Source organism: Euwallacea similis, chromosome 10 (assembly GCF_039881205.1).
Source record: "Euwallacea similis isolate ESF13 chromosome 10, ESF131.1, whole genome shotgun sequence".
NCBI lineage: Eukaryota > Metazoa > Arthropoda > Insecta > Coleoptera > Curculionidae > Euwallacea > Euwallacea similis.
In genome coordinates this window covers 5,387,464-5,415,359 of record NC_089618.1, presented here as the reverse complement: position 1 = coordinate 5,415,359, position 27,896 = coordinate 5,387,464, and the positions used below count along the sequence as shown (strand labels likewise).

Below are 27,896 nucleotides of genomic sequence, written 5' to 3'. Positions count from 1 at the left end.
AATAATATCAAAATTGGTTTTAAAAAAATTTCATTAGTCAAATATATGCTAGTACTCCTTTAAATGATCACACATGTCATTCCCACAACACGAACGAAGAATAAGTCGAATTTATAGCTTTATTTATATACACTGCGATGTCTACATTAAGACAAATAACCTTTCTAATACCAGACTTGTTCAGATTATATTCCATCCCTCTCTACAACATAATTCGAAAAAAGACAAAATCGTATTTCTAGCTTGTAATGGTTTTAGCTGTCAAATTACGAAAATTCAATTTTAACGGTTTTCCCATAACTGTTTTGACGTTCCTGTTTCTATTGTGTGTAAAATCGTTTTGCATTCAAAATATCTTGGAAAAAAAATCAAATTTTCAACTTTTTAAACTGACTTTACACCCCAAAAACGACCGTTTATCCCAAATTCGTTGTTCCGAATACGTTCACACAACTCCCTGCATGTTAAGCCACAAACTAAACAGAACCCCAAATATGGTAAAGAGTAAGAACGAGCCCCTCACGTCGAGGCGAAAGGTTTCGATGGTTAAGAATGGGGTCGTCAATAGAATCAGCAAGGCCCTGACTCGACCCTTATCAAATAAATCAGTTCCCGCCTACAATATCAAAGTCATCGTTCGAGTGAGACCTCCTAACAACAAGGAATTACAAGAGAACTACCAGTAAGTCGCATAAAGCCAATTTTCCTGCAACTAATTGGTTCCTGTAGTAACGTAGTGAAAGTTATTGACAACCAAACACTGATTTTCGACCCCAAGCAATCAGATGATCCATTTTTCTATCATGGAGTGGAGCAGAAACGCCGAGATTTGCTCAAAAAGGCAAATAAGGATATAACTTTTAACTTTGATAGAATTTTTAGCAACATATCCACGAATATGGAGGTGTTTATGAACAGCACCAAGAGTCTTATTGAGACTCTGATGGAGGGATGCAATTGCTCCGTGTTTGCCTATGGGGCCACTGGGGCTGGAAAGACTTTTACTATGATTGGTAAGTCTTGCCTATATACTTAATGTTATACACTAGTTATTCAATTCAACCTGAGTTGATTCATATTCTCAAGGGTAGTTCATCACTCTATTTTTCTTTATTGATTCTTACCTACTTAGAAATTTCTTGAAAATATTGCCTCTTTTCTCCACCAAAATACAGGCAATTCAGAACATCCGGGCATCACCTACTTGACTATGAAGGAACTCTTTGATCGTAAAGAAGAGCTGAGTGCAGAACGTGATTTCAAGCTGATGGCCACTTACATTGAGGTGTACAATGAGCTGGTCAAAGATCTGCTCAATGCCGGCGCCTCTTTAAATTTACGGGAAGACGCCAAATATGGTATGACCTTGTTTCATCTCTCTTGCGGCCTTTTTTATAATTTTTTACTCTAAAGGTGTCATGATCCAGGGGGTTAAAGGACACAACATTCACAATCCAGACCAGTTGTTTGAGCTGCTGGAACAGGGCAACAAGAGGAGGACACAGCATCCCACAGATTCCAATGAGGAGAGTAGCAGGTCGCATGCAGTATTCCAGGTTTATATCCAGATGACCTCAAAGGCCACCAAGGAGGTAATTGATTGTTTTGTTTGTTGGCTATTTTATTGCCTTTATTTAGGCATATCACCATTTGACCTATTTCTTACGTATAGCCTTTCTTGTATAGGTGAGCAGAGCCAAATTAAGCATGATTGATCTGGCGGGCAGTGAGAGGGGCAGCGCCACGGGTTTCGCAGGGGCTCGTTTCAAGGAAGGGGCTAACATCAACAAGTCCCTTTTAGCCCTCGGAAATTGCATTAACAGTTTGGCGGACGGGCACCGTCACGTGCCCTACAGGTGCGCAGAGTCAGCTTTATTATTGCATAATTATTACGTTAAGACTTTTATTTTTTCAAGAGATTCAAAACTGACCAGGCTATTAAAGGATAGCTTGGGTGGCAACTGTTTTACCATTATGATCGCCAACGTGTCGCCCTCTTCTATGTCCTTCGAAGATACTTACAATACGTTAAAGTATTTGGAACACTTTTTGCTATATTTGTTTGTGTGACAATGTTGTTTGCTTTGCAGGTATGCAACACGAGCTAAAAAAATAAAATCGAGTCTAAAGAGAAACGTGATCAACGTGGACATGAATGTCGACCACTGTATCCAAATGATGGAGAATTTGCAAACCGAAAATTCCGCTCTGAAGATGGAAAACGCAGGACTGAAACAAGAAAATGAACAATTGCGGACCGAATTACTTCGGGCCCGGAATGCTCCACAAGACGCTGTCGAGCCTCAGCCCCCCACTCAGCTGTCACCATCTACTCCTTTGCGTGCAGCTTCTACGAACATCGTAGAAAGTGAAAACTCAAAATTGTTAAAGGAATTGGTGGCAGAAAAAAAGGAGCTCATGGAGCGCGAATTTCACCTCCAGAGCTGTCAACTTGGTATCACTCTGAGGCGGTAGGCTCAATTGCCGCGATTTTCCCGATTTTCAACCTTTGCTAATTTGTTTTCTCTCACTAGGGAACAGAAAATGGGATATGAGGCGCGCCTAAGCGTGCTCTACGTAGATACGCCCACTAAGGACGAAGCGCGCAGAAAGCTCAAGGAACAAGTGCAACGTTACGAAAAGAGGGAGTTGTGTACCAAAATGGAAATTGACGAGAATAGGAAGAAACAGCAAATGGTTGACGAGCGCATTAAGGATTTGATGGAGGCGCATGTGGATTTGAGCGGCGAGTGGAAAGAATGCGAGACTGAAATGAAATGTTTGACATTGACATATGAGGTCAGTTTTTATCCTGCAGATTTTCTTCTCAGTGGGCGAAAATCGAAATTTAAAGAACTCAATTTCATTTGTTTCGTCCAGTGGTTTAAAATCAAAAAGATCGTGAACTAAATTTTCTGAATTTCTGAATTATAGCGCGACCTGGCTTTCCGCGAAAAAACCATCGTCTTGGACGCGTACCGCAACCACGCTTCCTTGGTCGAAAATATGGCCGAATTCATGACTCCCCTCTTTATGGCGGTTGGTGGGGCTGACGAAGCTCCTGAACGTATCAAACGCCAACACAAAGAGCTAGTAGCGGCCTACGAGGGCAAAAAGGGTCTTCGCTGGCCTGATGAGGAAAATTTGCCGGAGTTCGATTCCGGTGAGTGTTCAAATTGCATTCATTTGGTTAGTGAAAACTGAAATTTGCAGGTCTGAGCTCGTTGACCAGCGTACACGGCGGCGAAAACACGAGGCCGGCCAAACGCAAAATTAAGACCGATAATCAGACCTCTTTTGATTCTACTTTCACTCTCCAAAACTCTGCGCAAACGAAGGTGCACAATGGACCGAGCACGTCGGCGACAGTGGCCAAAGGTGGGGAATATTTTGAGCGTGCCGTTTTCGAGATTTTGCAAGGATTATTTTTGAGCGTCGGTTATTCCAACAATAAGCGATGTTTCTATTACAAAATGTTATCTGTTTGCATTTTTATTTCGACAAAAGTGTCCGAAAAATCTTTGTAGAACGGAAGCGACCTCTGTATAAATCTCATATGAATTCCATTTTGATTTTAGGATTCAAGAGCCCAGCGAACCGAATGCCCAAAATGTCGCCCAGAAAGCGAATCCAGGTCCGGACTTCGCCCCGCCAACAATTTAGGCCCGCCAGTGTGCGAACCATAGCCAACTCTAAGAAGGGTAAGTAAGCGATAATACAGCTTTTGCATGCAGAATGCGTGGTTGTCATGGAAATCATGATTGTTTTACACACCAATATGACGAGTAGTGTAAACATAGAAAGGCTGCAATGTTGCCAGTCCTTGTGTTTTTAACGAATTATGATGAGGGTTAACTATCAATTAAATATTATCTGTTCTGTTTGGGACTGAAAGATTCGGTTCTGACAAAAAAGAAGACCACGTAGCGGGTACTTTTATGTTGACGTTGAATAGCATAAAAACGGTTTTATTTGGCGGTATGGTTGGTATATATGTGTATTTTAAAGAAGTTGCGATGTTGCCGCTAGTTCCAATTTGAACCATTTCTAGGAGCGCCTAAAGCTATGCCGGAACGACCGAGATTTAGGATGTAAAACCGTTTATGGGATGAGGTCATATACTAGAGATGGATTAACGCTGTTTTTCAAATCTTGTATATGTTTTATTGTAGATATTTACGCTGAACAACCCAGCCCCCCCATACCTTTAATGTGTATAATACGTCGGGGGGTTTGTTCTAGAGTTCCACACTCGAAGTTTCCAATAAGTTTTTATTTTTTTTTAAATATATTTATAACGCCATTTTGTTTAAATATGAAAGATATTTTATCAGTAGGTTGAGATTGTCTGATTTTTGTAGTTCATTAGTTGTTCCCACCTCTTCTCTAACTGCCATTTAATTGATTGTACACTTCAATGGCTTTGGCAAACATCTCTTGGGTGGACTCAAGACGAGAATGCGCGCGCATTTCTCGTGCCCTTACCACCGGCGTTGTTTGAACCCTGTCCAGCAACATCAGCAATCCTAAAGTTATAACCGCGGACAGTAACATCGATCCTAAAAAATTTCCTTTTGGTTCCTCTCAGCTCATTTACCAAATCTTACCCAACACCACCAAAGGAAGAAAGTAAGGAGGCATCCACATGTGTCCATGGCTGTCCGTTGCGATAATTTCGCAATGGGGGGGTGCGTGCGACGGAGGGAAGTAGTAGGGATAGGGCAGTTTTTGGTCATGGATGTACACGGTAGTTGGGGCAAAAGAACGTCCTTTCTGTAGAGAAAAACTTTGTCAGTTATTAAAAGTCGCGTGTCAGAATCAAATCTTACCTTTTCTATCATGTTTTTCTATCTGGTGATCAGCGATCTTCACCCAAATATAGTAAAATTTATTATGATCTTTGCCGTTAAACTTGATGCTTTTTATGACTTTCATACTTCATGAGTCCATTATATTTGGTTACAACTCATATGTGACACGCAAATTTCCAGTATTATAAAATAAATTGGGCCACTGAATAGGCATTGTTCTTGCAATGAATTTCAATGAAAAGATTTTTTGATAAAATGGTGACGTTGTAATTTTCTTAAGGTTGCCAAGGATTCCGAATTAAACGGAGTTTCGGCCTCTTAAAATTTAGGACTTCACACCACTTTTTAAATGTCCCATATAACGTGTTGAGTTGAAAATTTATCATCGACTCGCTACATACAGCAGCTCAACAATAAAACACAATCTCATTCAAAACATTTATTACAAAGTAAAAATTATATACACTTAAATTCCCCCAACCATCGCTTTCAACCCTTCCCACACACACACACATGACTTATCTCATATTGGACATCCTCTTCTGCTTCCGCTCCATTTTCTTCTGTTTCTTCTCGTTTACCTCCAGGTTCTGGGGGGCCGCTTGGAAGAAATACGGAGACAAAATGTTCTTCCAGGCTATCCAACCAAACCGCAGTGGAGCTAACAGCCACAGTAGCCAAAAGTAGTTGGAGAGGAAGGCAGAAAGCAATTGACAGCCTGCGGTGAGGATTATTATATCCTTGACGTTCCTATAATTAGGCCAATAATGTGATTTACTTCACGAAAATTTGATAAACATACTCAGCAATGCCTCCTTCCATGTTCAGGTCGTTACCACTGTCTAGTAATTGTCCATTTTCTGAGTACTTTGCCTGAGCCATGTAAGCCATGAATTGGTGAGCAGCAATGTATACTGCAGTTGAAAATATGTAGAGAAGCTGTAATTTTTGAATCAAAATTGATTGATTGATTTACTTGAGTGAGGAAACTGTGAACTTACAATATTTATGGTAGAGCTATAAAACACCAGAATGGCAAGTGAGAGAGCATTAGAAATCATAGCCATGTTTCGATAAAAACTTAGGGTGGCCTGATTTTCTTCGACTATAGTTTTAGCCCCCTTGGTGGCCTGCTTTCCTTTCTGTGGAGGCTACAGCACACCATATGAGGAAATAGTTTAGAGCCGATAAAGCTACTTACTGCCATTATTCTCAGGCACTTTCTAGGTTCAATTCAACAAATGGCTGGGTAAATGTGGTCGCTCATGTCAGAAATTCATTTTAGCAACAGAAATTTGGTTGTAATTTAAAATTGAGAAGAGGAACTTCCAACTCACCTAAAAACCACACACGTTGTTTACATTTTTTGACGTCTGATTGTCAAAACCATCTGTGAACGACGCTTATAGGAATGTTTTAACTAAGGAGGAGATTTTTATTAGTTATCTACATAATCGAGTAAATAATGTCGACAATTTGGTTTATTTTTAAATTAAAACGCATTTGTTTATCTGAGGGTAGGTATCACATTTATTTGGTGGTAATTAAGTTTTCATTTTTTTATATAATGTTTGTTTAGTAAAAAATCGCATCTACGAGTATTTATGTATCGTTGTCTTTACACAAAGTAGTCCAAAAAAATTTTAAAATTCGTCTAAACATTGTTGGTTCTTTTGGAGATTACATTAGTTGTGTCCGTAACTTTTTTCCTGTCACTAATAAATACACTCTAACAATAAATAACACTTGAGAACAGAAACATATTTAACTAAGCTATAAGAAGAACTAACCAATTTTCAAGGGAGTTGAAGATGTTTCTAATGAAGGAATACATCGAGAATTTAGTTTAATTCCCGTTTTTTTTTTAAACTCCCGGAAAATTAATCAATAAATAAACGCTAAATACATAAACATAAAATTGGACTAGCATATAACTTGTTACGAGGATATTTTTACTTGAGCGCAACCTTAAAATAACGTACAGGGCGTCTCAAATATTTCGAATTGACTTTTCTTTCAGAGACCCCCGTATAGCTCTGATCATATTTTTAGCTGTCAAAACAATTGTTTACTCATGTACCATAGAAAATTTACTATACACATATAATTTTACATTATTTACAAAAAAAAATGTTAGATTGCATCCTGCCTTTGCTCCCCTCAATAGGAGAATCTCACTTAATGACACGCCCCTCCATATCACAACGCCGTCTCCAACACCGGCCCTCATGCATTCAAAGTCCCCCCGCCCTCAATTCCGGCGTCGATTAGGGGCGCAGTATCCGCCCCTTTGCTCGGGCTTGATTTGTGCTCCATCCAGGGGGCCTGGGGCAGCATGGCGAGCTCCGAGCTGTCTCCGAACTTGACCGACTTTCGCGGCCCCCTATTGGCCAAGGCAGGTGTCACTTCTATCCCATTGGCTCCGAAGCCGGTGGGCGAGTGCGTGGGCGTGGCCTTTTCGAAATAGAGGGTGGGCTTGCGATTGTGCGAGCTCAGATAGCTAGTGGCCGTCGGTTGAGTGGTGCTGTATTGGATATTCGGTACTCGCATGATTTCGTCGTCGATGGCCCTGCCCCTGCCCGCTTGGTATTCTTGATACTGGGACACTACGCACAGCAGAGTGTAAATCTGGCAACGTTTGTGGTTAGGTTAGATAAGTGGTTTTTAGGAAGACTCACATTAAGCGTATTAAGGAAAAAATCCATGGTGACGAAGATGGCAACGATGGGATTCCATTTGAGCTGCAATGCAATGAGGCAATAAAAATATGTTCGCCAATTTGTCAGGCGGCTACTTACTGCGTTCACGATCAGTTCGTGGGTGACGTAAATGATATCGCTGATAGTGAAGAAAGTCATATTGAAAATCCAGGGGATTAGTAGATACTTGATGTCCTGCAATGCAGAGGAGTTATGACCTTATTTGATATGAGGGCGGACTTACCTTCGATATTCCAATAAACAGTATTAGTGAGGTGATGATGCCGCAGGACGAAAAGGCGAAGATTAGGGCTGCGAGAACTGCGGTAGCTGAAATAGGAGAATAAACTTCTTCAAAAGACTCCTCAAAGTTTGGTTGATTTTTGAAAGATTTCTGGCATTATGCTGGTGAATGAATGTTGGAAAGTAATCTGATTTAACACAAAAAAACTCAATTAATAATTGGTCCCTTTTCCCAGGTCTAAAGATACGAAAACAGGGATAAAACTTGAAATAAAACTTTTATTGGTTTTTAAAAGAACGTTTAAACTCTTTCCAAGTGGCTTCTGTAAGGGCGCCGTAAATTTTCCCCGGCCCTTTTTACAGGCTTAAACAAAACTTTTTATAAATATTTATCGCCAAACTCTCGCGTTTATACAGGTACTGAAATTTTATCAAAACCTTTTAATTATTTTATTGTTTTTCTTCGGACGCACTAGACTGAATTGAATTACGGAGGTTTTACAATTGATAATTCCAGGCAGAAGATAATTGCCTACTTGTGATTCCTGTTTTATCCCTTTCAACTATATTCGTAGCCACTCCAGACAATTTACCCCCCGGGAAAAAAAGTAGTAACGAGGAGCAGAGAGAAATATAAGGGTACGGCCATGTATTCAACTAGATTGGCCAGTTTTTGCAACACAGAAATCGCTTCCAGAAGGGCGAGAATTTAGCGCCCTTGTCTCTCCGAACTGAAAAAACGGCAAAACTTTTAAAACGCTCACACAATCTGGACAAAACAGATTGCCGAATTAACAGTAAACGAGAATCAAGACAATATTCGGCTTCCATGTCGGACTACACCATACGAATTCCGGTGAAAGAGTGGACAAAATGGCGACTTACCATATAAAAACATTAAAAGTAATAATTAGATTTTGCTGTTCACAGCTTTGGTGACGTTTTGGTGACGTCATCGCCTCCAAACAACGGCTTTTCCAGACTAACATGGTCGTCGTGCCCCGCGTGGCCGTATTTTTTTACTTTGACAGCTGTCATGGGGTTATAATTTAAATTTGAAACATTCTTTAAAGAAAACGCAGAAAATTCTGCTTTAAAACTGTTTTACGGAGTTTTGAAAGTACAACTGTTAAATTCTCGGTCAAAATCTACCGGAAAATCACCTTAGAACGGAAAATTTAAGGATGTTCAGAAGAGGAAAGCTGCTTCAAAATTGGCCCATTTGATCGCCCATTTTCCCATCAAAATTGAGCCTGGATCGCTGGTAACTCTCAATACAAATCCTGCAGAGCAGAAAAGTGAATCTCAGTTAAGTATCGATTGAATTATTAATCAAACCTCTCCGGAGCCAAATCTAAGGCCGGATCTCGATACTTCCTTGATTAATTAATAAACTCCGGCGTCCATCTCAACGGGTACAGGTCTAAAATCAGGGATTTTCAGTGCTTTAATCTTTACGATATTACAGGAACTCGGTTCGGTTTTACTAAACCAAAGCGAGATTGGATGAAATGCCTACTTAAACCTCCATTCAGAGATCATGAAAATGCTATGAGTTTCAACTTTGCTCTTTGTACTCAATATTCTGTCAACTAAGGTCCGTTGATCAATCAATAACACCTGTTACAAATTAACGAACTGTCGCCCCGGAGGGCCCAAATGCTGACCCAATTTCCCGGACATGGCCTTGTATAGGTACAATTTAAGGTGGATTGTGATTTTCAATGTGCCGCCAATTAAACAACTTACAAGGGATGATTCTTCCTTTAAGCCAATATGATTGGATGAACTCTTGTAAATCAGATCGATACCAGAATGGTGTTGTCGATTACTACTCTACTTTAAGCCCATATATATAGGGGTTGATTTTGCTTTGACAAGTTGGTGGAAACTTCCGAATTAATATCCAAAGCCTGGGATTAGAGAGTTACTGATTGGATTCCATGGATAAAAGAGCAGAAAACTTTAACGTTATATACGTACTTTCGCTGGTGATATCGTGGTCAATCAGAGAGCTGTTTGAAGCGTTTCTCAAGTAGTTGATTTCCTCGTGCAAGAGGAAGGAGGACTGGGCAGCGGTGAGCGTGTAATAGATCTGAAACAAATCAACTTTAACCCGAACGAACCGTACGTAAGTGCGCGTTGGTAGACTCGACATAAATCATGCCCCTGACACGATGCATAAATCCTGAACTTCCCATTCCCAATTGTGTGAAATTTGGCTGAATTCCGGCCACTCTAGATACCTGGTCAATTGGTTTTTTTTTGGGGCCAATAAATTAGGCAGTGGGTGATCAAGCATGCAAACAGGTAAATCTCTGGAAAATCGTAAATGAAATTGCCGCTTCGATGCGAATGTGATAATTATTTACAAATTCAACGAGTTCGGCTTCTTCGTCAAAGCAGTTGATTGCATGTAATTTGCTTTTGCGTCGAAAGGGATGGTAAAAAAAATAGGGCGAAAGAGGAGAGTTTTCAGAGGGTAAATAGAGCGAAGATTCGTCGTGATTTCTCTCTTCTTTTAATACAAAGGAAAACCGCGAAAGTTGAGTCATATTGAGCCATTGATTGATTGTTACCCTACACTTACGTTTGACGATGTGACCGCTTAAGTTAGGTCTGCCTCCAAACTTACTTAAGTTTTTGGTCTTAAACTTTATTTTTTCTTGAGAGCTCAAGCTAGTTGTTAGTGAGGGAAATTCACGATTTATTTATTAGTTTTGTTGCAGTTTTCTTGCGTTTCAAGTATGAAACTACCAAATTTAAGATTAAAACAGGTCGGAAAGTCATTGGAACGGTAGAGATTCAAGGACTGTATCAGTCCAAGAGGATATTCATCTTCGTTAGTTTGTCAAAAAGGACTAATAATTATTGCATTTTTTGTTTGAATCAATATTCTCCGCCATATTGTCAAGACGAACTATTAATTCTTGTAGTTTTTCCTTCCTTATGTTCTGTCACGTTATATTATATCGATACGCCCAGATGGTTGTTCTTTTCCGGTGTACCGGTCCGTATAGAAATGCGAAAGATTTTAAATTGCAAATTTCCGTGAGGTGGCATCGTCCCTTTAAATGGGCAGGCCGCATATATTTTTGCAGCAAAAATACTTTAAATCGGGCGAGAGAGATAAAATGTATATACGTGATTGCCGAGACGTGCTAAGAAAGCCAAGCCATTTTCTTATTGTTATTTTGGAAGTGTAATAGGGTTCATTCGCCATTCCGTCAATTTTTTATATGCATTCAATTCTCCTGAGAGATGGGAAGTAGTAGAAACCTCGTTGCATCCATTCGGAATCAAAGTGGATGAGGTCTTGTTCTAAGGAGATGCTCGTGTGTTCTACTTTGAGGTATACGAAAGTCTGGCTTTCAAGGTATTGCGGCGAACGAAGAGTGAGGGATTTTTATCGAAATAATAGACGGAAAATGCATTTCATTCAATTTCGCAACGTCATTTATTTCCTTTGAAAGAAGCATAAAAAGGTGTTTTCATGTACTGTTCTGTTTAGGTCGAAATTCTAATATAAAATCCCGTTAAGCCACATGTCTGTTTACGTTAAAAGCCCTGATATAACCTGAACTAATTAATAATTTCCTTGTAAGCGTCTCTGTTTACGAGCCGAATGGGGGCGAAAATAGGTTTTCCATTTCCGAAAAACCCCTAACTACTTAAATGGATTAGTACAGAGACGAAAATAATCTCACGAGTGGATTAGATTCTGAGGACATTCGTAATGGGGTCAGTCTTATTCACCTCATTTAGTTAATTGTGTGTCAAAAGCGACAGTTTAAAAACCGACCAACGCGAACGGAAAGCTGCAAATAAAGGCAAAATAGACAATTTAAGCTGCCGCTCGGACTGGCGTTTCCTAAAGCTCTTCCACGGTTTACTGAGCCGGGAAGACAGTTTAGCAAACTTTCAAGCAAAGTGTTTTTACAGCGATTAAGCATGTGTGTGCTGGAACACTAAACGTTCTTTACGTCCTAATCTCCAGACCTTCCACTCTTTCGTTACTTATTAACGGAAATGGGATCGTTTAAGTTTAAAGTTCCTTGTTTGGCCCTTGCGAGGCCCATTTAACTTGGAAAACTGCTCTCATTAAGCCGCCACTTGAAGGAAATATCGCCTCGTTATTGGCATTTGAGGAACTCTTTGCTCGAGATTTTTCCGAATGGATTTTCGCAAGAGACTCCCTCCGACCACGGAGACCTGCACAACTGGCTGCCTATCTTCAATTGTCTTTGTATTTTATTTGACAACTTGTCAATTGAATTACACGTCAAATTCCGTTGCCTTTTGGAGAAAGTAATGAACTGAGTTTTCTTCATAATTTCAGTGCGCGATCCTGTGTCCTGGCTTCAAGACGGTTCGCTGAAGTTATCCCAGTTGCTACACAGCGCAATGAGGTAATTATTTTAAATGAGTTGGGCCCTAACATAGGAGCCTCATTTACCTGGCAAAACTGCTAGAAAGTAACTTCAATTTGCATATATGAGAAACTCGGGGGCTGCAGCGGTGCAAGGCCCCCCTACAGGCAGGATGAAATGCGATTTATGGGGTCACATCTAGGCCTCCACATCTTTTTCCTGGAGCGTTCGCGAAAGCGCATCCTTCCTCTATAGTGTCTAATAAAAATTCTTTTTCTGGCTGCATTTCGGGATTTAACCTCAGTTTTCCAGCTTTTAATTAGTGCGCTTTTGCGTGCAAGCCTGTTGAGACTTCGTCGTCTGTCAAGCCTCAAAAATTCCTTCAAATTCTGAAATAGTTCTTTGCCTTTCCAATTCCATTCGCAAATATTCGAAGAATATACGTCTATTTACAGAAATTTTCTATTAAAGTTCCCAGACAAAGTCGGAGCTTTGCTATCGGGCCTTTTGTAGTTGGAATGCATTAGGTACTTTTATGTGCGTCACATATACAGGGTCACGCACAAAGTACGCTTTTTTGTCATCACCACATATCTCGACACTGATTAGATTGCCGCTCCTTCCAACAAAAAAACTGAAGCGTTCGAGACATCCAAGACTTGAGTGTTGCGAGTCCCTCTCGAGACTTGGCCGTCATACCCTTCACGTCAACTGACCAATTCGGCAAGAATTGTGTTACCTTTGGACGGAGGATACATTATTATTTCGTCTAGAAAGCTGATGTGAGGGGGACCCTTCTCACGTATATGATACTTCGATATGGATCAGGTGACAGAGGGCCGAACAAATTGGGTTTAAGGGCGGAAAACCGTAAAAATTTTATGTGTTCGTGTGTGTCAACCTTCAAATGCAATTTTTCCATTGTCGCGTTTCTCCCTCGACAATAAACATCAAATCCTCCCGAAAGAGGTTGATCCGTCATTGTTTTCCTCATTGGATAGTAGTTCCCACACTCATACACGAGACGAACGATCCACATCAATCAAACCAGACAAAAATCCGGGCTTGTGCGACAATATCCGCTTCGGATGAGGGAGACGACATTTATTAGGTCTAATGGAATAAGAACTTCTTTTCTCCCTCCTTCTCGCGGATTGTGCCCTTGAGAGCCTGGAATTCCCAGTGGTATAACCAAATGACGCTTATTATTCATCCCTTAGAAACAACGTGAAAGGCCTTGCCGTGCGTCGCTGAGGTGAAGGTTTTGTGAATGGGGTAAAGGGCGACCTATTCACTATCAGGCCCGATTTCCCCTGTCCTTTGTCCCTTAACGATGGTCCAACAAATAACCCGCCAACTTGAAATCCCATTAAAATTACTATATATACTTTAATCCTGTTAGAGCCCGCAATAATTCCCGGGGGATGCACTTTTCGCATTACTGCAGCAGGGATTGCACATATTCACAGAAAAATGGCAAACTTTTGTTCGCATATGGGCTTTGTTTATTGTAAAGTTCAGCTCGGTTTGGGGGGGTGGGAGCGCGGCGCCCGTGCCCCCCGACTGGTCGTTTTTAGCGGCACCAATTCAACGGCAACGTTCACATATCTCTATGCGGATTTCAAACTGTTTTTTCTTCGAAAGGGCTCCGAGCGAACAAAGGCTGATGGACAAGATATTAAGGTACAAAGGAGCCCCGTGCCGGCGTCATTTTTTAAAAAGATGTTACAGAGAGATAAGCCAGCGTTTTCCCGCCTCGCCACTCTTTTTCATCCGCGTTAAGGAAAATAAACGTCCCCCCCCCTCTTTCACGCTGTTTTTTCTCAATTTTCCAAAGCGATAAATGGCCTAAGCGGCGCTTTATATGCGGTATAAAATCCCCAGTTCACACTCAGCTCTACTACACCGAATGACAATTAGTGTCTCTTTTAACCGTTATTGCTTGATAAGGAAGCGGAACGTCCGATGAGGAATTGCTCTTTTTTAAATAAGCATTTCGCGTCAAAAGCACATGTTTCTTCGCCGCAAAAACTCTTTGTTTGCGAGCTGGCAAAGCGGGCAAAGGCCCCGGAAGGCGTACGGCAACCGTTGAAGCTGTGGAAGTGTTTGTATTGCTTTCGCTTACTTTTCGATTATTTAAAGCAGAATTTGAAATTTTCTAAGAGCGGCTCGATTCAGAATTAAATTTAATAGTGCCGTCGAATTCCGAAATTGAGTTTTCTAGAAAGTTAGGAATCTGCATTAAAGAACTGCGCGTCAAGAAATTAGATTTTCTCCTAAAGCACTAATAAGCAATGCAAATGTCTTTTTCTGTCCATTTTATATAGTTTGCTTTGAATGATTTATCGAATTACGAGACTTTAGACCAACACCTGAGAAATTCAATAATTTCCTTGAAATTGATCTCGCGCGATTTATTAAATTTTTCATAGGTCGCGTTTAACTAGTTAACCACGTCAGAATTCAACCTTAGGGTCTGCGAACACGGATCACAGCACGAGACGCGAATCTTTAATCCGGCTGACATCATTATGACGTGCGCCCAACTAGATTCAAGTCAATGTAGCTGTCAAATTGCATCAGCGTGACGTCAGGGAGGTTGCAATCTCATGGCTGCGGTAGAAATTTTTCTCTCGAAAATTTTAAATTAGACATTTAATTTATGTCGTTGCGTTAATGTCACTCCTGCATTGCCGGATCAGATTTTCGTTCCCTCGCTCTTTGTCATTTCGCCTCATATGCACAGAAGAGCGCACTTAATTGCGCCTCGCTCCCGCACATGATGAACTATTAAGGATTTAACGACACCCCGAAGAAACGTTTCTTTATTAGCCAGAAAGCAATGGGACGTTGCTGCCTGGAAAATTGCAAATTAACTTTTAATTCGAAAGCATTTCCAGGGCTCCGGGGGATTAGCGGTTTGCATGTCCCGAACTTATCATTAAACAAAAAGGATGAGATGTTTTCCTTTAATTTTCTGATTGGCGAAGTGTTTCGTATCAGTTCTCGACTAAGTTGAATGGGAATTAATGCCGAAGCCTGAGCTCTTTACAGAATAATTCCCTGTGCAAAGAGGACGACGTCAAGCCGGGTCTTAAGTTGCCATCGAAACTTCAGCCTCCGCCCGCTTATTTGCTATACACAAACATCATCTTAATTATATTTGCCATTACACTGGGTTAAGTTTCTATTATCGCCCTATACAAAATTCATTGGAATAGACTTCCCGGCGCCTGTAGAGATCATGGGAGCAACGTGAATGGAAACAAAGTTCTTTTACGTTACCCATAAATCTCCAACTAGGGCTGTAGATGACAAGGAGCGGCAAGGCCTAACATTAGTTCTTAGTGCGTAAGGGAAACCCATAAATAAATTAATAATTAATTCGGTTTCTCCTCGGTAGATCTGCGTCTTACCGAATGGCTTCAAAGATCTAATAGCCAGGGGAAGGAAATTCATCCCCCTCGTGGAGAGAAAATAGCAGTTTTACTCTCCTTGACTGAGACCCATATATCACTCTCGAAAAAATTATTATTGCGGAAGTGTGCCGCCTCTTTTTGATTTAGTGCCGCCGCAAGGAGAAAGAGCAAATAAACATCTTCCTGCGGACCTCCGCTAATAAATCCCGTCTCAAAGGAAAACACAAAAAAATCCGAAAACTTGATATTTCCTCGACTTATCCGTTAGGCCGATAGAGAAACGCCGTGTATTTACTTCTTAATTTAAAACCAGATATTATTGGATTTTTCAAGTGACGTAAACGCAGAAATAGAGCGGGTTTATTGAGAAAGCTCTGGAGATTATAACTCTTATTACATTTTTCCTTTTGCCAAAGAAGTCAACAAGGAAATCAGGAGGTCTCGGCTTGCTCAATGCGCAGCCAGAGGCGTTTTTTCAGGATAATAAATATAATTCGTGCGCGAAATAATACGAATAACGTTGGTGAGTAAAATTAATGACGAGGAAATTCGTGTCTAATTAAGGTATCGGCCTGCCGGGATGCGCAGATTACCGTCCCGGAACGTCATTGTTCGGTAATTAACTGCTAAACTATCTGAAATTCCAATTAGGACTTTCCATCAGGTGCGATACAATTGTAAACACGATTAATATTAACTACACACATATTTAAGGCCAGAATATTCTGATTAATGGTTGGCCCTTTGTTCGGTACAAGCCCCGTAAGGGGCTTAAAGTTCTGTATTTGACTACAGAAGAGAATAATATATGGGACGTAAAGCTGGTTGAAGCCACCATTTTGCCAAAAATTAACGCAGAATAATTTGTAACGAATCAGTAAAGACTTTATCCTGTACGTGATTTTAGGAAAATGGGATGCGAGATCACTTTCAGCTTTATGCCCCTACGGTCACCCTTACTACACCCCATCAGAAGTCCTGTTTGCCTCCCGTCGAACCTGTCTCAATTGCACATTACGGCTTGCGTTCCCTTCTTTAACTGTTTTTTGCGGTTTAATTTGATGTTAACTCATGTCTTCTTATGTTATAAACTGAGTTTTGTGTATAATCAAGGTACGCGCTTCGGTACTTTGGTTCACAGGACAGCGCGACGCTCCGAAAGTGGGACTTCATCAAACCGATTCACTCTACTTGGTTAAGCAGTCATGAGAGGTAAATTTGGCAATTAACAAGGTATGGTTCTAAGGTAATTAGAAATGATTTGAGCTGAAAATACTTCGTATTTCGTTACAATCTGCTAAACTATAAAATTGATCACCTGACGAAATCTGGGTGCAGAGACGCATAACCTCCACCTGGTCAAGAATCAAACTGAAACTTCGTCCCATTCATTTCTCATTTTCACATCTATTTCTGACCTTTCTGAAATCCCGTTTTGTACCTAACAACGTGAGTGGTGCAACGGCGACATAATAGCGTTTACGTTAAAGCGCGTATTGTGCGGTGTTTTTAGGGCCGCGCCCCCCACGTTTCGCAACGGCACTTTGGACTAATGGTCTGGGGCATCTAAACGTTGCGCCCGAGTACTCTAAGGGCCGTCGACATTGTTCGGCAATTGAATTTTCGGCTGACAGTGCGGCTTTCTGGTTAATGGTAGGTCGATAGTGCATGTGTCGATACCGCCCAAAGGTTAGTTGAAGCAAGTCGTGATATTCCGCAAATTTGCGTCCTGTCGCTTAAAAAGCGACAACGATTAAATTAAATTTCCCCTCGCTCGATGTTACAACATTTAGAAGACCTCACTATATAATTTGTTGGTCCATTATTGACAACAAACTATGAGATTAATTGGCTTTGTAACTGCGTTTAACTTGAGGCACTAAACTAGAGAGGCACCTAACTCGGCCCCCTCTCCATAATGTCGCAGACCCCGAAATAATTAATCACTGCAATTAATAAGGGCGACAAACTTCGTGGTGTCACGTAGCGACGAAGGCCGTGCAATGAATAACCGCTGAAAGAAAGTGTCGGTGTGTAAAGATAAACAAAAAAGAGAGGAAAAATCCGGAAAGCTCCCTTTGGATGAAATATTGCCCCCCCATTTATGAGGTTCCGCCAACAGTTTCTTATCGCCGAGGATTAAACGAAGGCGCGTGTCAGATCATCTTACGAGTGTCCCTGGAGGGCATTCAATTATCAACCGATTATCGCCGAATTATCACCCGGAGCGTCAATTCGATTCCGATTAGGACATTCGAACTCCCTTCACTGATTTCTACAGTTATTGACATGAAATTGAGGTCGTAAAAATCAATCCATCTCGCATACCTCGAGACATTTCGAGAGGGTTGTTAAAACCGCAAGTGCATTAGAATTATTAAACACTTTCTCCCTTGGGCTTTTATGCTTATTACATTTAATATTTTTTGCATGCTCGTTGTTGTTTACCTTGTGCTGCCCGAACGGGTGTCACAACTTTGCTTATCCCTTAAATCGACAGATTAAACGACAGGAATTATTCCAGATGTCCGAACCACCTGTGCCACCCCGAATCCCGGCTTTTCCCCTCAATTCAATTTGTCTATAGTCGCATTTGCATTGCGCCTCTCTTTCTAGTTATCGAAATTGTGTAGGAAGTTTTTGTTTACGCAAAAAAACGATTTGATTCCCCCCTTCCCCCCAATTTTTCCCGTGGATTTTGGATCCATTTCACGCAAAATTGCCCCCTGATTTAGGTGGGAAATCCCACTTACACCAGATCGCAGCTGGGGAGATGTGAAATATTACGTGAAACTGAAATTTATGACTTGTCGGCGAAAACTTTCTTATCCGAATTCGGGCGTTCGTCTCGAACCTTCCAAGAAGATTAAATCGTTAATTTAGGAACAAGGAGGGCTAAGAGAAGGACGGTAATTAAATGGTATTCGACGATGATTGGGAAATCTGATTTTATACGAAATAATTTAAACAATCATTACAACAATTACAACAATTATCAACCATCCGTTTTTTGTCCTGTTGTACGCATCGGCTTTGATAAAAAAAAGCCAGATTGAAATTCAATTCGTGAACTGCGGTTTGAGGTTCCTAAAATCATTTTAAAGGGGCTTTATTGTATTTTTGGAGATATTTTGTCGGAATGTTACCGGGTTGTTTAAAATAGTCCCAACTTGTTTTTGACACCCTGTATTCCGGAGATGAAGGAATCCCGAACACATACTTATAACAACTCATTTCTCTTTTTCACTCCGAAGCTGATTCCCTTGAATCTGGCCTGCGTGCAACAAACACAACATAGAGAAAACAACATTACTTGAGGTTTTCCCATCAATCCATCTTCAGCACTTAACTACTAGTTATTTAGTAACTAAATTAGCCCCAAACCTAATACTGGCTTTTAAATTATTAGAATGAAACCAGGTGCAGGCGTACGTAATAATTTCTCCTCCAGCTTCCAACGTTAATATCATAATATCGCCCTAGTGGTGTATATGCAACTTGTATATGCGTAATTTCAAACATTCCAATAACGGCTTTGTTATTGTTGCCTTGAATCAGGAAATTATAGTTGCTTCAGTCTTCGTGAGATTAAAGTCGCATAAAACAGACGGGAAATGCTTTTAATGTCGCGTGTTTTAGGGACGCAAGTTAAAGGGATTTTGTGCGCAGAGTGCATTATACGCGGTATTAAACACATATTATTTAAGCTCATAGAAGGGTCTCTCGGAGCACCCTTTTTGCTGATTCGGTCTATTGAATATTGCAAGCACTCTCGTGATAACGTTATCACTGAGGCGGCTTCATGTAATTGCTATCAATCAGCACTAGTTTAATTAAGGCTCAAAGTAAACAGTTTTGTTTATTAATCAATTTAGCAATTGCCGAACGCTATAGAAAAGCCAATTTGGGCGATACAAGATTCTTTTGTTCTGGTTGGGAATAAGGCCTCACACCCCGGCGGAGGTGGAATTGTACGACATTCTCAGTTCAAACTAACCGAGAATAACATTAACAAGAAGAACAGAACTGAACTCAACACTTAATTCGGCACGGGCCAATTGACACGTGGTTCTACAAAAATTTGTCACACAGGAGCGACGTTTTTCACCAAGAAGGCTTTGGAAACAAAACGTGAACACTCCAGTTATTAGTACTGATGACGTGTCTCTGTGTTTCCTCCCGTCCCGCTCGCGAAATTACTAAAATTCGGGTAAAAACATGTAAAAAAATTTGAAAAAGTTTGAGGGGTTGAAGGTAAACCTCATAGAAACGTAGTGAGTGTTCGTACGAGGCTATGCCCGAGTGATAACCGGTCAAAATTGCACTTTTAAAATGCGATTTTAATGACAATATCAGGCATATTGCGTCGGTTACGTTCGGGTCTCCGAAGTCGCACGATCGCCCTAGATGGGGCCCAAAGTCAATGTAAGTAAATATTTAGTTTAGAAGAGTGGCAGGGTCGTACGTAAAAGTAGCTGTGCAGCCCCGTCTCAAGCGTTACCAAACAGCAATTTCCTTTATTTTTTGAAAATAACGTCTCACACACAAGCGGGGGTGGAACTGCACACTATTCTCTGTTAAAATTAACTGAGCATAGCATTCGCCCATTACTAAGGGCTCTTTTTCACCAGCCTTGACCTGTCTTGCATCGTAGAGTAAAGAGCTTGCTAACGCTCTGAAACCTGACTAAGTACTTCCATTGATACTGGTCTCCATCCACAAATTACGATCGACCCCAGACTAAACAATTTTATTATAAAAGATCGAGTTCCACCTCCTCAATGAGAGGCTCCCGAGCCGCCTATAAATTCCCATTAAGGTTTCAGTAACTTAATGCATTGCTCCTCTTTCGAAACGCTTATTGAACTGAAGAAAATCAGATCGTCGCTGTATTAAATTCTCTGATATATTTCCCTTGACCACTGCAAATTTATTAATTTTGACACCTTATATACACAGGCCATCAAGACGGTTTAACGTCTGTCTAACGAGGACGTGAATGATTTGCATATAAATTGAGTTTCGGGGGCTTTTCACTAAAAATCTCATTATTCCTCTGCGAAGAGGGAAAACAGTCCGAGTCCGGGAAAAGGAAATTGAAAACGCGTTCTTAACAATTCATATTAATTTGTAATATTCGGAAGGGTACTTTAAGGTCAAGTCTAATGGCAATCTAAAGCTTTTCTTCGCCGAACTGTTTTTCCACGAAATGGAAAAACAAACGATTTCATCGAATAACAAACGAGCGGCTATTGACATCATTAATAATGCGACTAAGTTTATACAGGGTATTGTCATCCGCCTTGGGCTTTTCTTACTTCTAAGTGTAAACCTTCTACGTCTATTTTCCTCCTAGAAGTGCTTAAACGTAAACATTTGAAATAATTTACGCATATTATGCCGAAATTGTTTGTTTTTGCACTGCTTGGACCGCTCCATAGATTTATTATTATATAAATTGTGCCGATTCGGAAATGGCAATTGCGGCCTTTTCGATTTGATTTGTAGCCTTTCAACAGGATAAAAGGCCGCATGGAGGTTTCTGCATTGCTATGTGGTACACAAAGCTATTCCTAAATTCCCTCTATAGACGTTGGCGCTGAAAAGATTCAATAATATTGGTTCAATCGAGAAAATTCCGTCTTCGGTGAAAGTTGCTAAGATGAATGCAATAGTAGCCGTAGGGAAAACCTGAAAAGATTAAGATCTATTACGACTTTATACCTCATTCCAGTTCTGCGTTTAATTAACTCGGACATCTCAAATGCCCATTAAAACAAACCTTAATCTTTTTAGATTTTTTTCTACTACTATTAATGCATTCATCTTCGTTGCTGCTGACTCTAGGTCTTGCAGCTTCCACTCGAAAATTTGGTTGAAATGCGGCAGGACCAAATCTAATGGGACCGAAAACGATACTCTTCAGCCTACTCGAAGGAATGAAACATAAGAATTAGGGTCCTTATCAAATTTATATTTATCCGAATGGTGGGGCCACATTATGTTGATTGTCATCAGATGGCCCCATGTACCTTGCACCAACTAGTTAATGTGCGAATAGCCTTTGGTATCACAAATCATGATAGAGTTGGAATAAGTCGATAACGACACATCAACATGAGGCTTGAGTGGAAACGATAATTACCTTTGTCTGCAAATTTTTTGCTCTAATGGATTTTCCGCTCCGTAGAAGTCTATTTTCGGATATCCGGGGAATAAAAAGCGCTTTTCTGTTGTGGACAACCGATCAGCAATTAGTCGCGGACAAATAATCAGAAGAGACTGTGTATGATTTAAATTTGCGAAAAAATCCCCTCTAAACGTCTCCATCAAGACCTCTACACTTCTTTCGGCCCTGAGAAAACCATTTATTATAATACTCCCTAATGAATCCAATTACGAAGGCTGTTAATCTGCAGGGAACACGAAAATGATTTTCTGTGGAGAATACATAAAACCCAAAACTTTTCGCTTTTTAAGAGGCCGGAAAGTGTTTACTTTGTTGCTGGTAGACCGGCAGAATAACAGTTATTTTAGGTTTTAATCACTTGTATCGCTAATTAATTAATTAATTAGTGCGCGGGTAAACAAAAGGAGTTCAAAGGAAAAGGAAAGTTTCTTTTTGGAAATATTCCGGAAGAGAGAAGAGCATTTATTCATATTTCCTGATGAATTTAATAATGTACTAACGGTGAAGCATTCGGCGAAATACTTGAAATTCAAGAAATTTACGATAAAAAAAAATCTCGTCCTACGTAGGAATTCCGTCTAAAGTTAAAATAACTTTGCTTAGCTTTCAAAGTAACGAAATATTTTAAAGCTTTGAAAAATTGAACCGCTCGCTAGATGGCAACATCGTCAAACTCGTTAATTATCCCCGCTAGAGGGCGCACCAGTAATTAGCAACTTTGGTTTTAACATTTACGTTTTGAATCCCCATCGTGTATATTGTGAAATGATCGTGATTTCCCCTCTTTTTATTCCCTCAGCATTGTCTCCTCAAGGAGAAGAATTCAATAAGTCTGGAACAGTTTGCGGAGCTATCTAGATTGGCGTATATAAAAATCGAATTTGTTTTAAGGCGGCATTTCAGACACGTACAAAAATCTGACTTTTGAACGTGGACTTATCTATAGTTCTAGTTAAACATAACCGTTAGTACGAAAAAAGACATACCCCGGTGTAGACTCCGCATGCAATGCTGCCTTTACGCACGGAGTTCCAGCAGCAGCACGAGTGTAGTATGGTCATCTTCATTTAGGCTGAAATTCAAAGGAAATGAGGAATAGCATTAAACAGGGGGTTAAATAATGTGGCCTCACAAAAGGGTAATGAAAGTAATACATCAAGTTCTCGTAATAAACTGCGGTTTTTTGTCGCAGATGGTCGATTATTCTACCCCCAATATGATGTTTTTTAGTTAATTAATCAAAGGGACTAAATTTGCCTCTTCGGGGTTTAATGTGAAGGAAATAAAGTCGAGTTTTATTCGGCGATTTCTAGAAAAAATTCTCAATAAAATCCGTATAAACACACGCAAAGCACAGCTTTAATGGTTCCAACATTGGTTATTTTAACCTTTAACCCGAACCGATCGTTCATGCTCTTCTCGTTTCCTCCATTGTCGATCCGATTAAAAACACTCTTTTTCAAACACTCGAGCTTCTAAAGCAAATTCCTCCGGATCGTAATTCGATATACGTTCAATTCCCTTCTCGTTCTCGGGAATGGTTTTCATTCAATCGATACTGTTGTTTGAATGGTATCTATGGAAAATAAACTCCCATATAAATGTCAAGTTCGCTTTTCTCTTCAGTAAGGGTCAAATGAAATCCGCAGAAAAAATAATAATAGTAATAGTAATAATATGTATTATGTGACTATAAAAATACGTACACAAAGGGCCCGTGTTCTCGGAAACGCTCTCCATATATTTCACACATTTCTGATGTTCATCTTCCTTACATTCATACTATAACTGTTAATGTCCGTTTTCCTACTTACTTTTTCGGGGTGCTGAGGACGGTGATTAATGCACCGGAGATATTGCCATAGTTAGCAAAAAACCGAACAGATCTCATTAGATTTTTTTGTCAACTTCATATAACACAAAATTGAAACGTTTTACTAACCATCGTCCTGCGTCACCGATTTTACAATCAGTGAATTTTCAGAGCCAATTTATCTTACGAAAAAGGGCCGTAGTGTTCCCACGACACAGGGAAACTTTCTTTGTGGCACCAGTAAAACAGAGAATCACAGAAAAGTTCCCAAATTACTCCATCTTCTCATCGTAGTGGATCGAAATGTAACCATATTGTGGCACATGCTTCTTCACGCTGTATATTTTCGAAAAAAATTGCTTTTCTCAAATCAACCCCCGGCCCTGATTCCATAAGAAGAAACAGCCCTTTGAAACTCATTTAATTTAAGCTGTTCGGCAAAGGCATTTCCAAGGTAGGAGCCCACAAAAATGACGGAAAATCTGCTGTATTGATCGTTTCCGTGAACAGTTCATAATTAACTTATATCAACCATTCCAAATTTCGTCACGGTGGAACTGCCTTAAATGGATCTTCGCAGTCCAATTGAATCGCTAATTAGCAATGATTTTCGGGGAAAAATTTAAAAGGGGGTGCCAGAGTGGATAATCCACGCAATCTGGGCATCGTGTGCGTGTTCCTGTTATCGTTTTTTCCATTGCCGTGCGTCAAATTGAATCCGTTTAGGCTGAAAGAGTGACAATTCTGCCATGCAGAGAGAGGATTTTAATGTATGTGAACGGGCTGAATGTCAAAAGCACCAAAAATCCCATTTCCAAGTAAAAGCAGACCTTTCAGAGGCATCAGTGACACGTAGGGAAAGTCCGTTTTGCCCTTTCCGAACTCAGAGGTGTTAAGTGTGATACCAGTATGGCTTCCACGCATGCTCGCTCAAAGTTTTGATGCTGTTGAGATTCATCAAGTGCTTACGTGGTTCCGCAATGGCTTCAAAGTCAAACAACTGGACAATGCACCGTCTGCTTTTTTGGGAAATGATCGATACGTGCAAGAACCAACAAATGGATCATTACTATTATTTTTTATTTTTTTGGTTTCGCAGTCGCTGCCAGCTAGCTGAAATACCGAGAATATTTTCCAGGCAATAATCCTCCCTCCTAAGGCCGTCTCAATAATGATGCACCTTATTTTTGCAAAAAAACTCGGAATTTTGCTTTGTTTTCAATTCTATGTGGTTTAATTCTATACGTTTGGTGCCCCAATTTACATAATGAAACATGTGTTCTCGAGAAAAGTGCCCTAATCCGAGCTTCAGTCCGAAGGGGTTAAATTCAGAGTTAAAATAATAGAAAATGAACATGATTCATTTAAAAGAGCTGTGACGTATTATTTTAATTAATTAATCCCCTCCCATGTATAGTGTCGTTGGATAATGTTGTCATTATTCCATGTCTGTTTGCGACGTCTATTCGTATTATGGCGCAATTTATTGCGGGCTTTATTGTTTTTTAATTGAATTCCTGCGAGACTCAAATTGCAGGTGAGTTTTGTATGGGTTGCTCGGACTAACGGTTGATTAATTGAGAGAAACCGTATTGAATATTCCCATCCTGGGGGAAAAACGTTCTTAGCATCAAGTGCGCACTTGCATGTGACTTGAGACCCGAAGAAACTTTTCCTCGTTTTGCAGAGCATGAGCAATATCCATGAACCGCTCTACGCGTTAGAACGAACGCATTCAGTACACACGAGACATGTATCGATAAGACTCGATTTCCTTGTACGGAATGATTCACGTGGATGGTAATTTGGATGTTCAAAGAAATTCAAGATACACCATTTGATTTCTGAAAAGGTGTTCCGTAAACATTCAACTAATTAATTCGTGAATCATCTTGTATAACTAAGGTCAAAAACAGTGTTAGCAGCTGTTCGTGGAGCGTAAGCCACAGGAGACTGAGACAATAAGCGGCTTAAGGCCGAGACAGAGTGTCCTGCCACAAAGCCGTCTCTTGTAATAGCCAAAGTTTCCAGTGATATTTGCTTTGAGGCCAGGAATTTAACATTTTTTGAAGGATTTTATATAAATCATTATCTTGAGAGTAGGGAGAATTCGTGGATAAGAGGGGCCTTTAGGGACGAACAACTCATTACTTATAAACTTAGACAAAACACAAGGAAGCGAAAGCCGTCCGTCATGGGAGAAAATAGGAGTGGTGTTAAGAGCGAGGGTGGTTCTGCTTAAATGGGATTTGATGTATGATTCGATTCGATGGAAAAAGATTGGTTTTGAACCCTTAAACTTTCTCATCGATCCTCTTATTATACAACTTCTCGAGGATCGCGCTTCATTACCATCAACTTTCCAATTGCGTCGGAGTCAATAATACTATTAACCAAAACAAGTACTAAATTTTAAAAGTGGAAAAGTTGCAGTTTCAATCCATTAGAAAATCGACAACTTCGTCCGGCTGGCCACTAGGAACGAGACAAATTGTACTGCTCCAAAAAAACTCCAGAACGTTGGAAACTTGGAAACCCCGATTTAATTCGAGAGAAACTTTGCGTCTGTACTTAATAAGTGGGAATTCAATTCTTTCCCAGAAATAAATCCTTTCTACTACATAGGTGAGTCAAGTATAAAATATTAGAAAGGTTGACCATAGACGGTGTAAACCTAGTCAATGTAGTAGAATGCAGCACTTGATTGGAGGGCAACATGACTCTAGTGCCATACCGACGTTGACTATGTTTATTGCAGAAAAGTTTTTTTTAGAATTTAGAGTAGATAAACTTGTTGAATGTTGTTTAAAGAAACTTTAAAAATTGGACATTTTACTTTCCAAAAATTGATATCTCTGCGAGTGTTTGTGTTGCCAAAAATAACCAGACAGAAAGTTTATTAAGAAAATGTTTTCTTTAATTGCTACGTTCTAACGTCACGGATTACCCACAGAACGGCCCTTTAGGGGGTGCGAATTAAAAGTACACGTGGAGACAAGTGTAAAAAGGGGAAAAGAACAACGTTACGAAACGAACGTTTATTCTCATTTCTCTCATTTCCAATTATTTTCGACGAAAACGTTTTCATTTTCCGCATCCACGACATAATTGAAAGCAATTAATTATTTAAGACAACACATTCATTCCAAAGACCCCTGTAACGTTAATCACCGACAACAACATAAGCAGGTTTATTCGGACAAAATGGCCGCCGCGGGCAGTGTCAATGAAGAAGCGTCATTTTGATAAGACAATAACAGTCAACAATTACCCTGTATCTTTATCGTTTACTATTAATTTTCGACCTACTACTTTCCGAGCCCTTTACGGGCTCTAATGAACTATTTTCTCTTTCGGCAAATTTGACTACCCTCATTTGGAGTTGAGTGTCCCGCAAAAAAAGGCACAAGGGACTTAAAATTGCGCCTATAAATACATGTAAGAAAAGTAGGGAAGGGTCGCTGGGGGGATACGGATTAAAGGTTCCTCAGCGAGTTTTCCGGCCCCGTAAAACTTGTTGCTGTCGCGCCCTTATTTCGCTCCCTCGTAGGGGGTCAAAATAGATTTTAGTTTCCGAGTTTAAGGGCGCACATCCCATTTTACATACTTGTAGGGCTCGTGGAGGGCCCTTTTAAACGTGAAAATGCTTTTTTACGAGACTTTTTTCATCTTTGATTGCATATTATCGTTATTAAGCAATTCTCTATATCATCTGGTTGGCCTGTCATGACTACTGTCACTTAACAAGACATTGAAAACCCACCGTAAAAAATATAATTTTTTTCGCTTTTCCATGGACGTTTAGCCATGATTGTTACCCAATAGGGCCTTGAAAAACTCACCTTAAGAGTATGATTGTAGTTAGGTAGCAGTTAGCCCTAACTGTCTCCTAACAAAAGATGAAAAATTCTCCTTGTAAAGTACGACTTTCAACATTTTCGAGAAGTTTTTCTCCCCCTTTTTGAAGGGAAAGATTGTACTAGTTTGAAATCTCAGGGAGCGTTTCGCAGTTAGCGCTAACCGTCACTTAATATGAGTCTTAAACTCTCGCCTCAAAACAATTATTTCTGTTTATCGGGTTTTCCAGTCAGTTTAAAGCTATTATTATTAACTCCCCGATTATCTCTAAGTCTTACCTGGCAAAACCCGGAAAAACTTGCCCTATAACACTCTTCTTACAATATGTAAGGAAACGGATCAACCCCTCAAATCACACCGACTTTCGCTTGTTTCATGGCAGGGCGGAAAAACAAACGCCGGCTGATGTTTCCTCGGAAAAGAATGATCGTCGATTGTTTTCCCGATCCAGTTTCAAAGGCCGCGTCACGATCTGGATGATCACGATCGAGAA

The 27,896-nt window shown here is 40.2% G+C and overlaps 4 protein-coding genes across 6 annotated transcripts; 1 reads left to right on the top strand and 3 right to left on the bottom strand.

Moving 5' to 3' along the window:
- The first annotated feature begins 285 nt into the window (after positions 1-285).
- On the top strand, positions 286-4,336 carry LOC136411318 (kinesin-like protein KIF18A). Its single transcript, XM_066393842.1, has 12 exons — positions 286-682; positions 730-1,013; positions 1,176-1,358; positions 1,414-1,592; positions 1,687-1,856; positions 1,917-2,033; positions 2,091-2,471; positions 2,535-2,799; positions 2,935-3,163; positions 3,214-3,378; positions 3,579-3,701; positions 4,052-4,336. Exons 1-12 carry the CDS (start codon positions 462-464, stop codon positions 4,093-4,095), a joined length of 2,361 nt encoding a protein of 786 aa, XP_066249939.1. The 5' UTR covers positions 286-461; the 3' UTR covers positions 4,096-4,336.
- LOC136411361 (uncharacterized) lies at positions 4,256-5,005 on the bottom strand. The gene is made up of 3 exons (XM_066393895.1): positions 4,830-5,005; positions 4,608-4,773; positions 4,256-4,559 (listed from the first exon to the last, which is right to left on the bottom strand). The coding sequence occupies exons 1-3, from the start codon at positions 4,839-4,841 to the stop codon at positions 4,387-4,389; spliced, it is 351 nt and encodes a 116-aa protein (XP_066249992.1). The 5' UTR covers positions 4,842-5,005; the 3' UTR covers positions 4,256-4,386.
- A 297-nt stretch (positions 5,006-5,302) lies between these two features.
- On the bottom strand, positions 5,303-6,164 carry LOC136411357 (transmembrane protein 208). Of its 2 annotated transcripts, none has more exons than XM_066393891.1 (4): positions 6,013-6,164; positions 5,813-5,962; positions 5,614-5,750; positions 5,303-5,561 (listed from the first exon to the last, which is right to left on the bottom strand). In XM_066393891.1, exons 1-4 carry the CDS (start codon positions 6,016-6,018, stop codon positions 5,330-5,332), a joined length of 525 nt encoding a protein of 174 aa, XP_066249988.1. In that variant the 5' UTR covers positions 6,019-6,164; the 3' UTR covers positions 5,303-5,329. The 2 variants fall into 2 exon arrangements, with proteins under 2 accessions (XP_066249988.1, XP_066249989.1); XM_066393892.1 differs by having other exon boundaries at positions 5,813-5,953.
- Positions 6,165-6,689: 525 nt separating this feature from the next.
- On the bottom strand, positions 6,690-27,893 carry LOC136411347 (uncharacterized). Of its 2 annotated transcripts, none has more exons than XM_066393876.1 (7): positions 27,682-27,893; positions 22,719-22,804; positions 9,737-9,848; positions 7,755-7,840; positions 7,610-7,705; positions 7,490-7,552; positions 6,690-7,439 (listed from the first exon to the last, which is right to left on the bottom strand). In XM_066393876.1, the coding sequence occupies exons 2-7, from the start codon at positions 22,797-22,799 to the stop codon at positions 7,038-7,040; spliced, it is 840 nt and encodes a 279-aa protein (XP_066249973.1). In that variant the 5' UTR covers positions 22,800-22,804; positions 27,682-27,893; the 3' UTR covers positions 6,690-7,037. The 2 variants fall into 2 exon arrangements, with proteins under 2 accessions (XP_066249973.1, XP_066249974.1); XM_066393877.1 differs by having other exon boundaries at positions 27,725-27,893.
- Positions 27,894-27,896: the final 3 nt, after the last annotated feature.

Bases quoted from the DNA above. Each gene is read 5' to 3' on its own strand.
- LOC136411347 (XM_066393876.1), bottom strand. From the start codon at position 22,799: ATGAAGATGACCATACTACACTCGTGCTGCTGCTGGAACTCCGTGCGT. The intron at 7,706-7,754 runs GTAAGTCCGCCC...TCTGCATTGCAG, and splicing joins TGTTTATTGGAATATCGAAG to GACATCAAGTATCTACTAAT. The intron at 7,553-7,609 runs GTAAGTAGCCGC...ATTGCATTGCAG, and splicing joins ACGAACTGATCGTGAACGCA to CTCAAATGGAATCCCATCGT.
- LOC136411357 (XM_066393891.1), bottom strand. The intron at 5,751-5,812 runs GTAAGTTCACAG...CAAAAATTACAG, and splicing joins ATAGCTCTACCATAAATATT to CTTCTCTACATATTTTCAAC. The intron at 5,562-5,613 runs GTATGTTTATCA...GCCTAATTATAG, and splicing joins ATGGAAGGAGGCATTGCTGA to GAACGTCAAGGATATAATAA.
- LOC136411318 (XM_066393842.1), top strand. From the start codon at position 462: ATGTTAAGCCACAAACTAAACAGAACCCCAAATATGGTAAAGAGTAAG. The intron at 1,014-1,175 runs GTAAGTCTTGCC...ACCAAAATACAG, and splicing joins AAAGACTTTTACTATGATTG to GCAATTCAGAACATCCGGGC. The intron at 2,034-2,090 runs GTATTTGGAACA...TTTGCTTTGCAG, and splicing joins GATACTTACAATACGTTAAA to GTATGCAACACGAGCTAAAA.
- LOC136411361 (XM_066393895.1), bottom strand. The intron at 4,560-4,607 runs GTAAGATTTGGT...GAAATTTTTTAG, and splicing joins TCTTCCTTTGGTGGTGTTGG to GATCGATGTTACTGTCCGCG.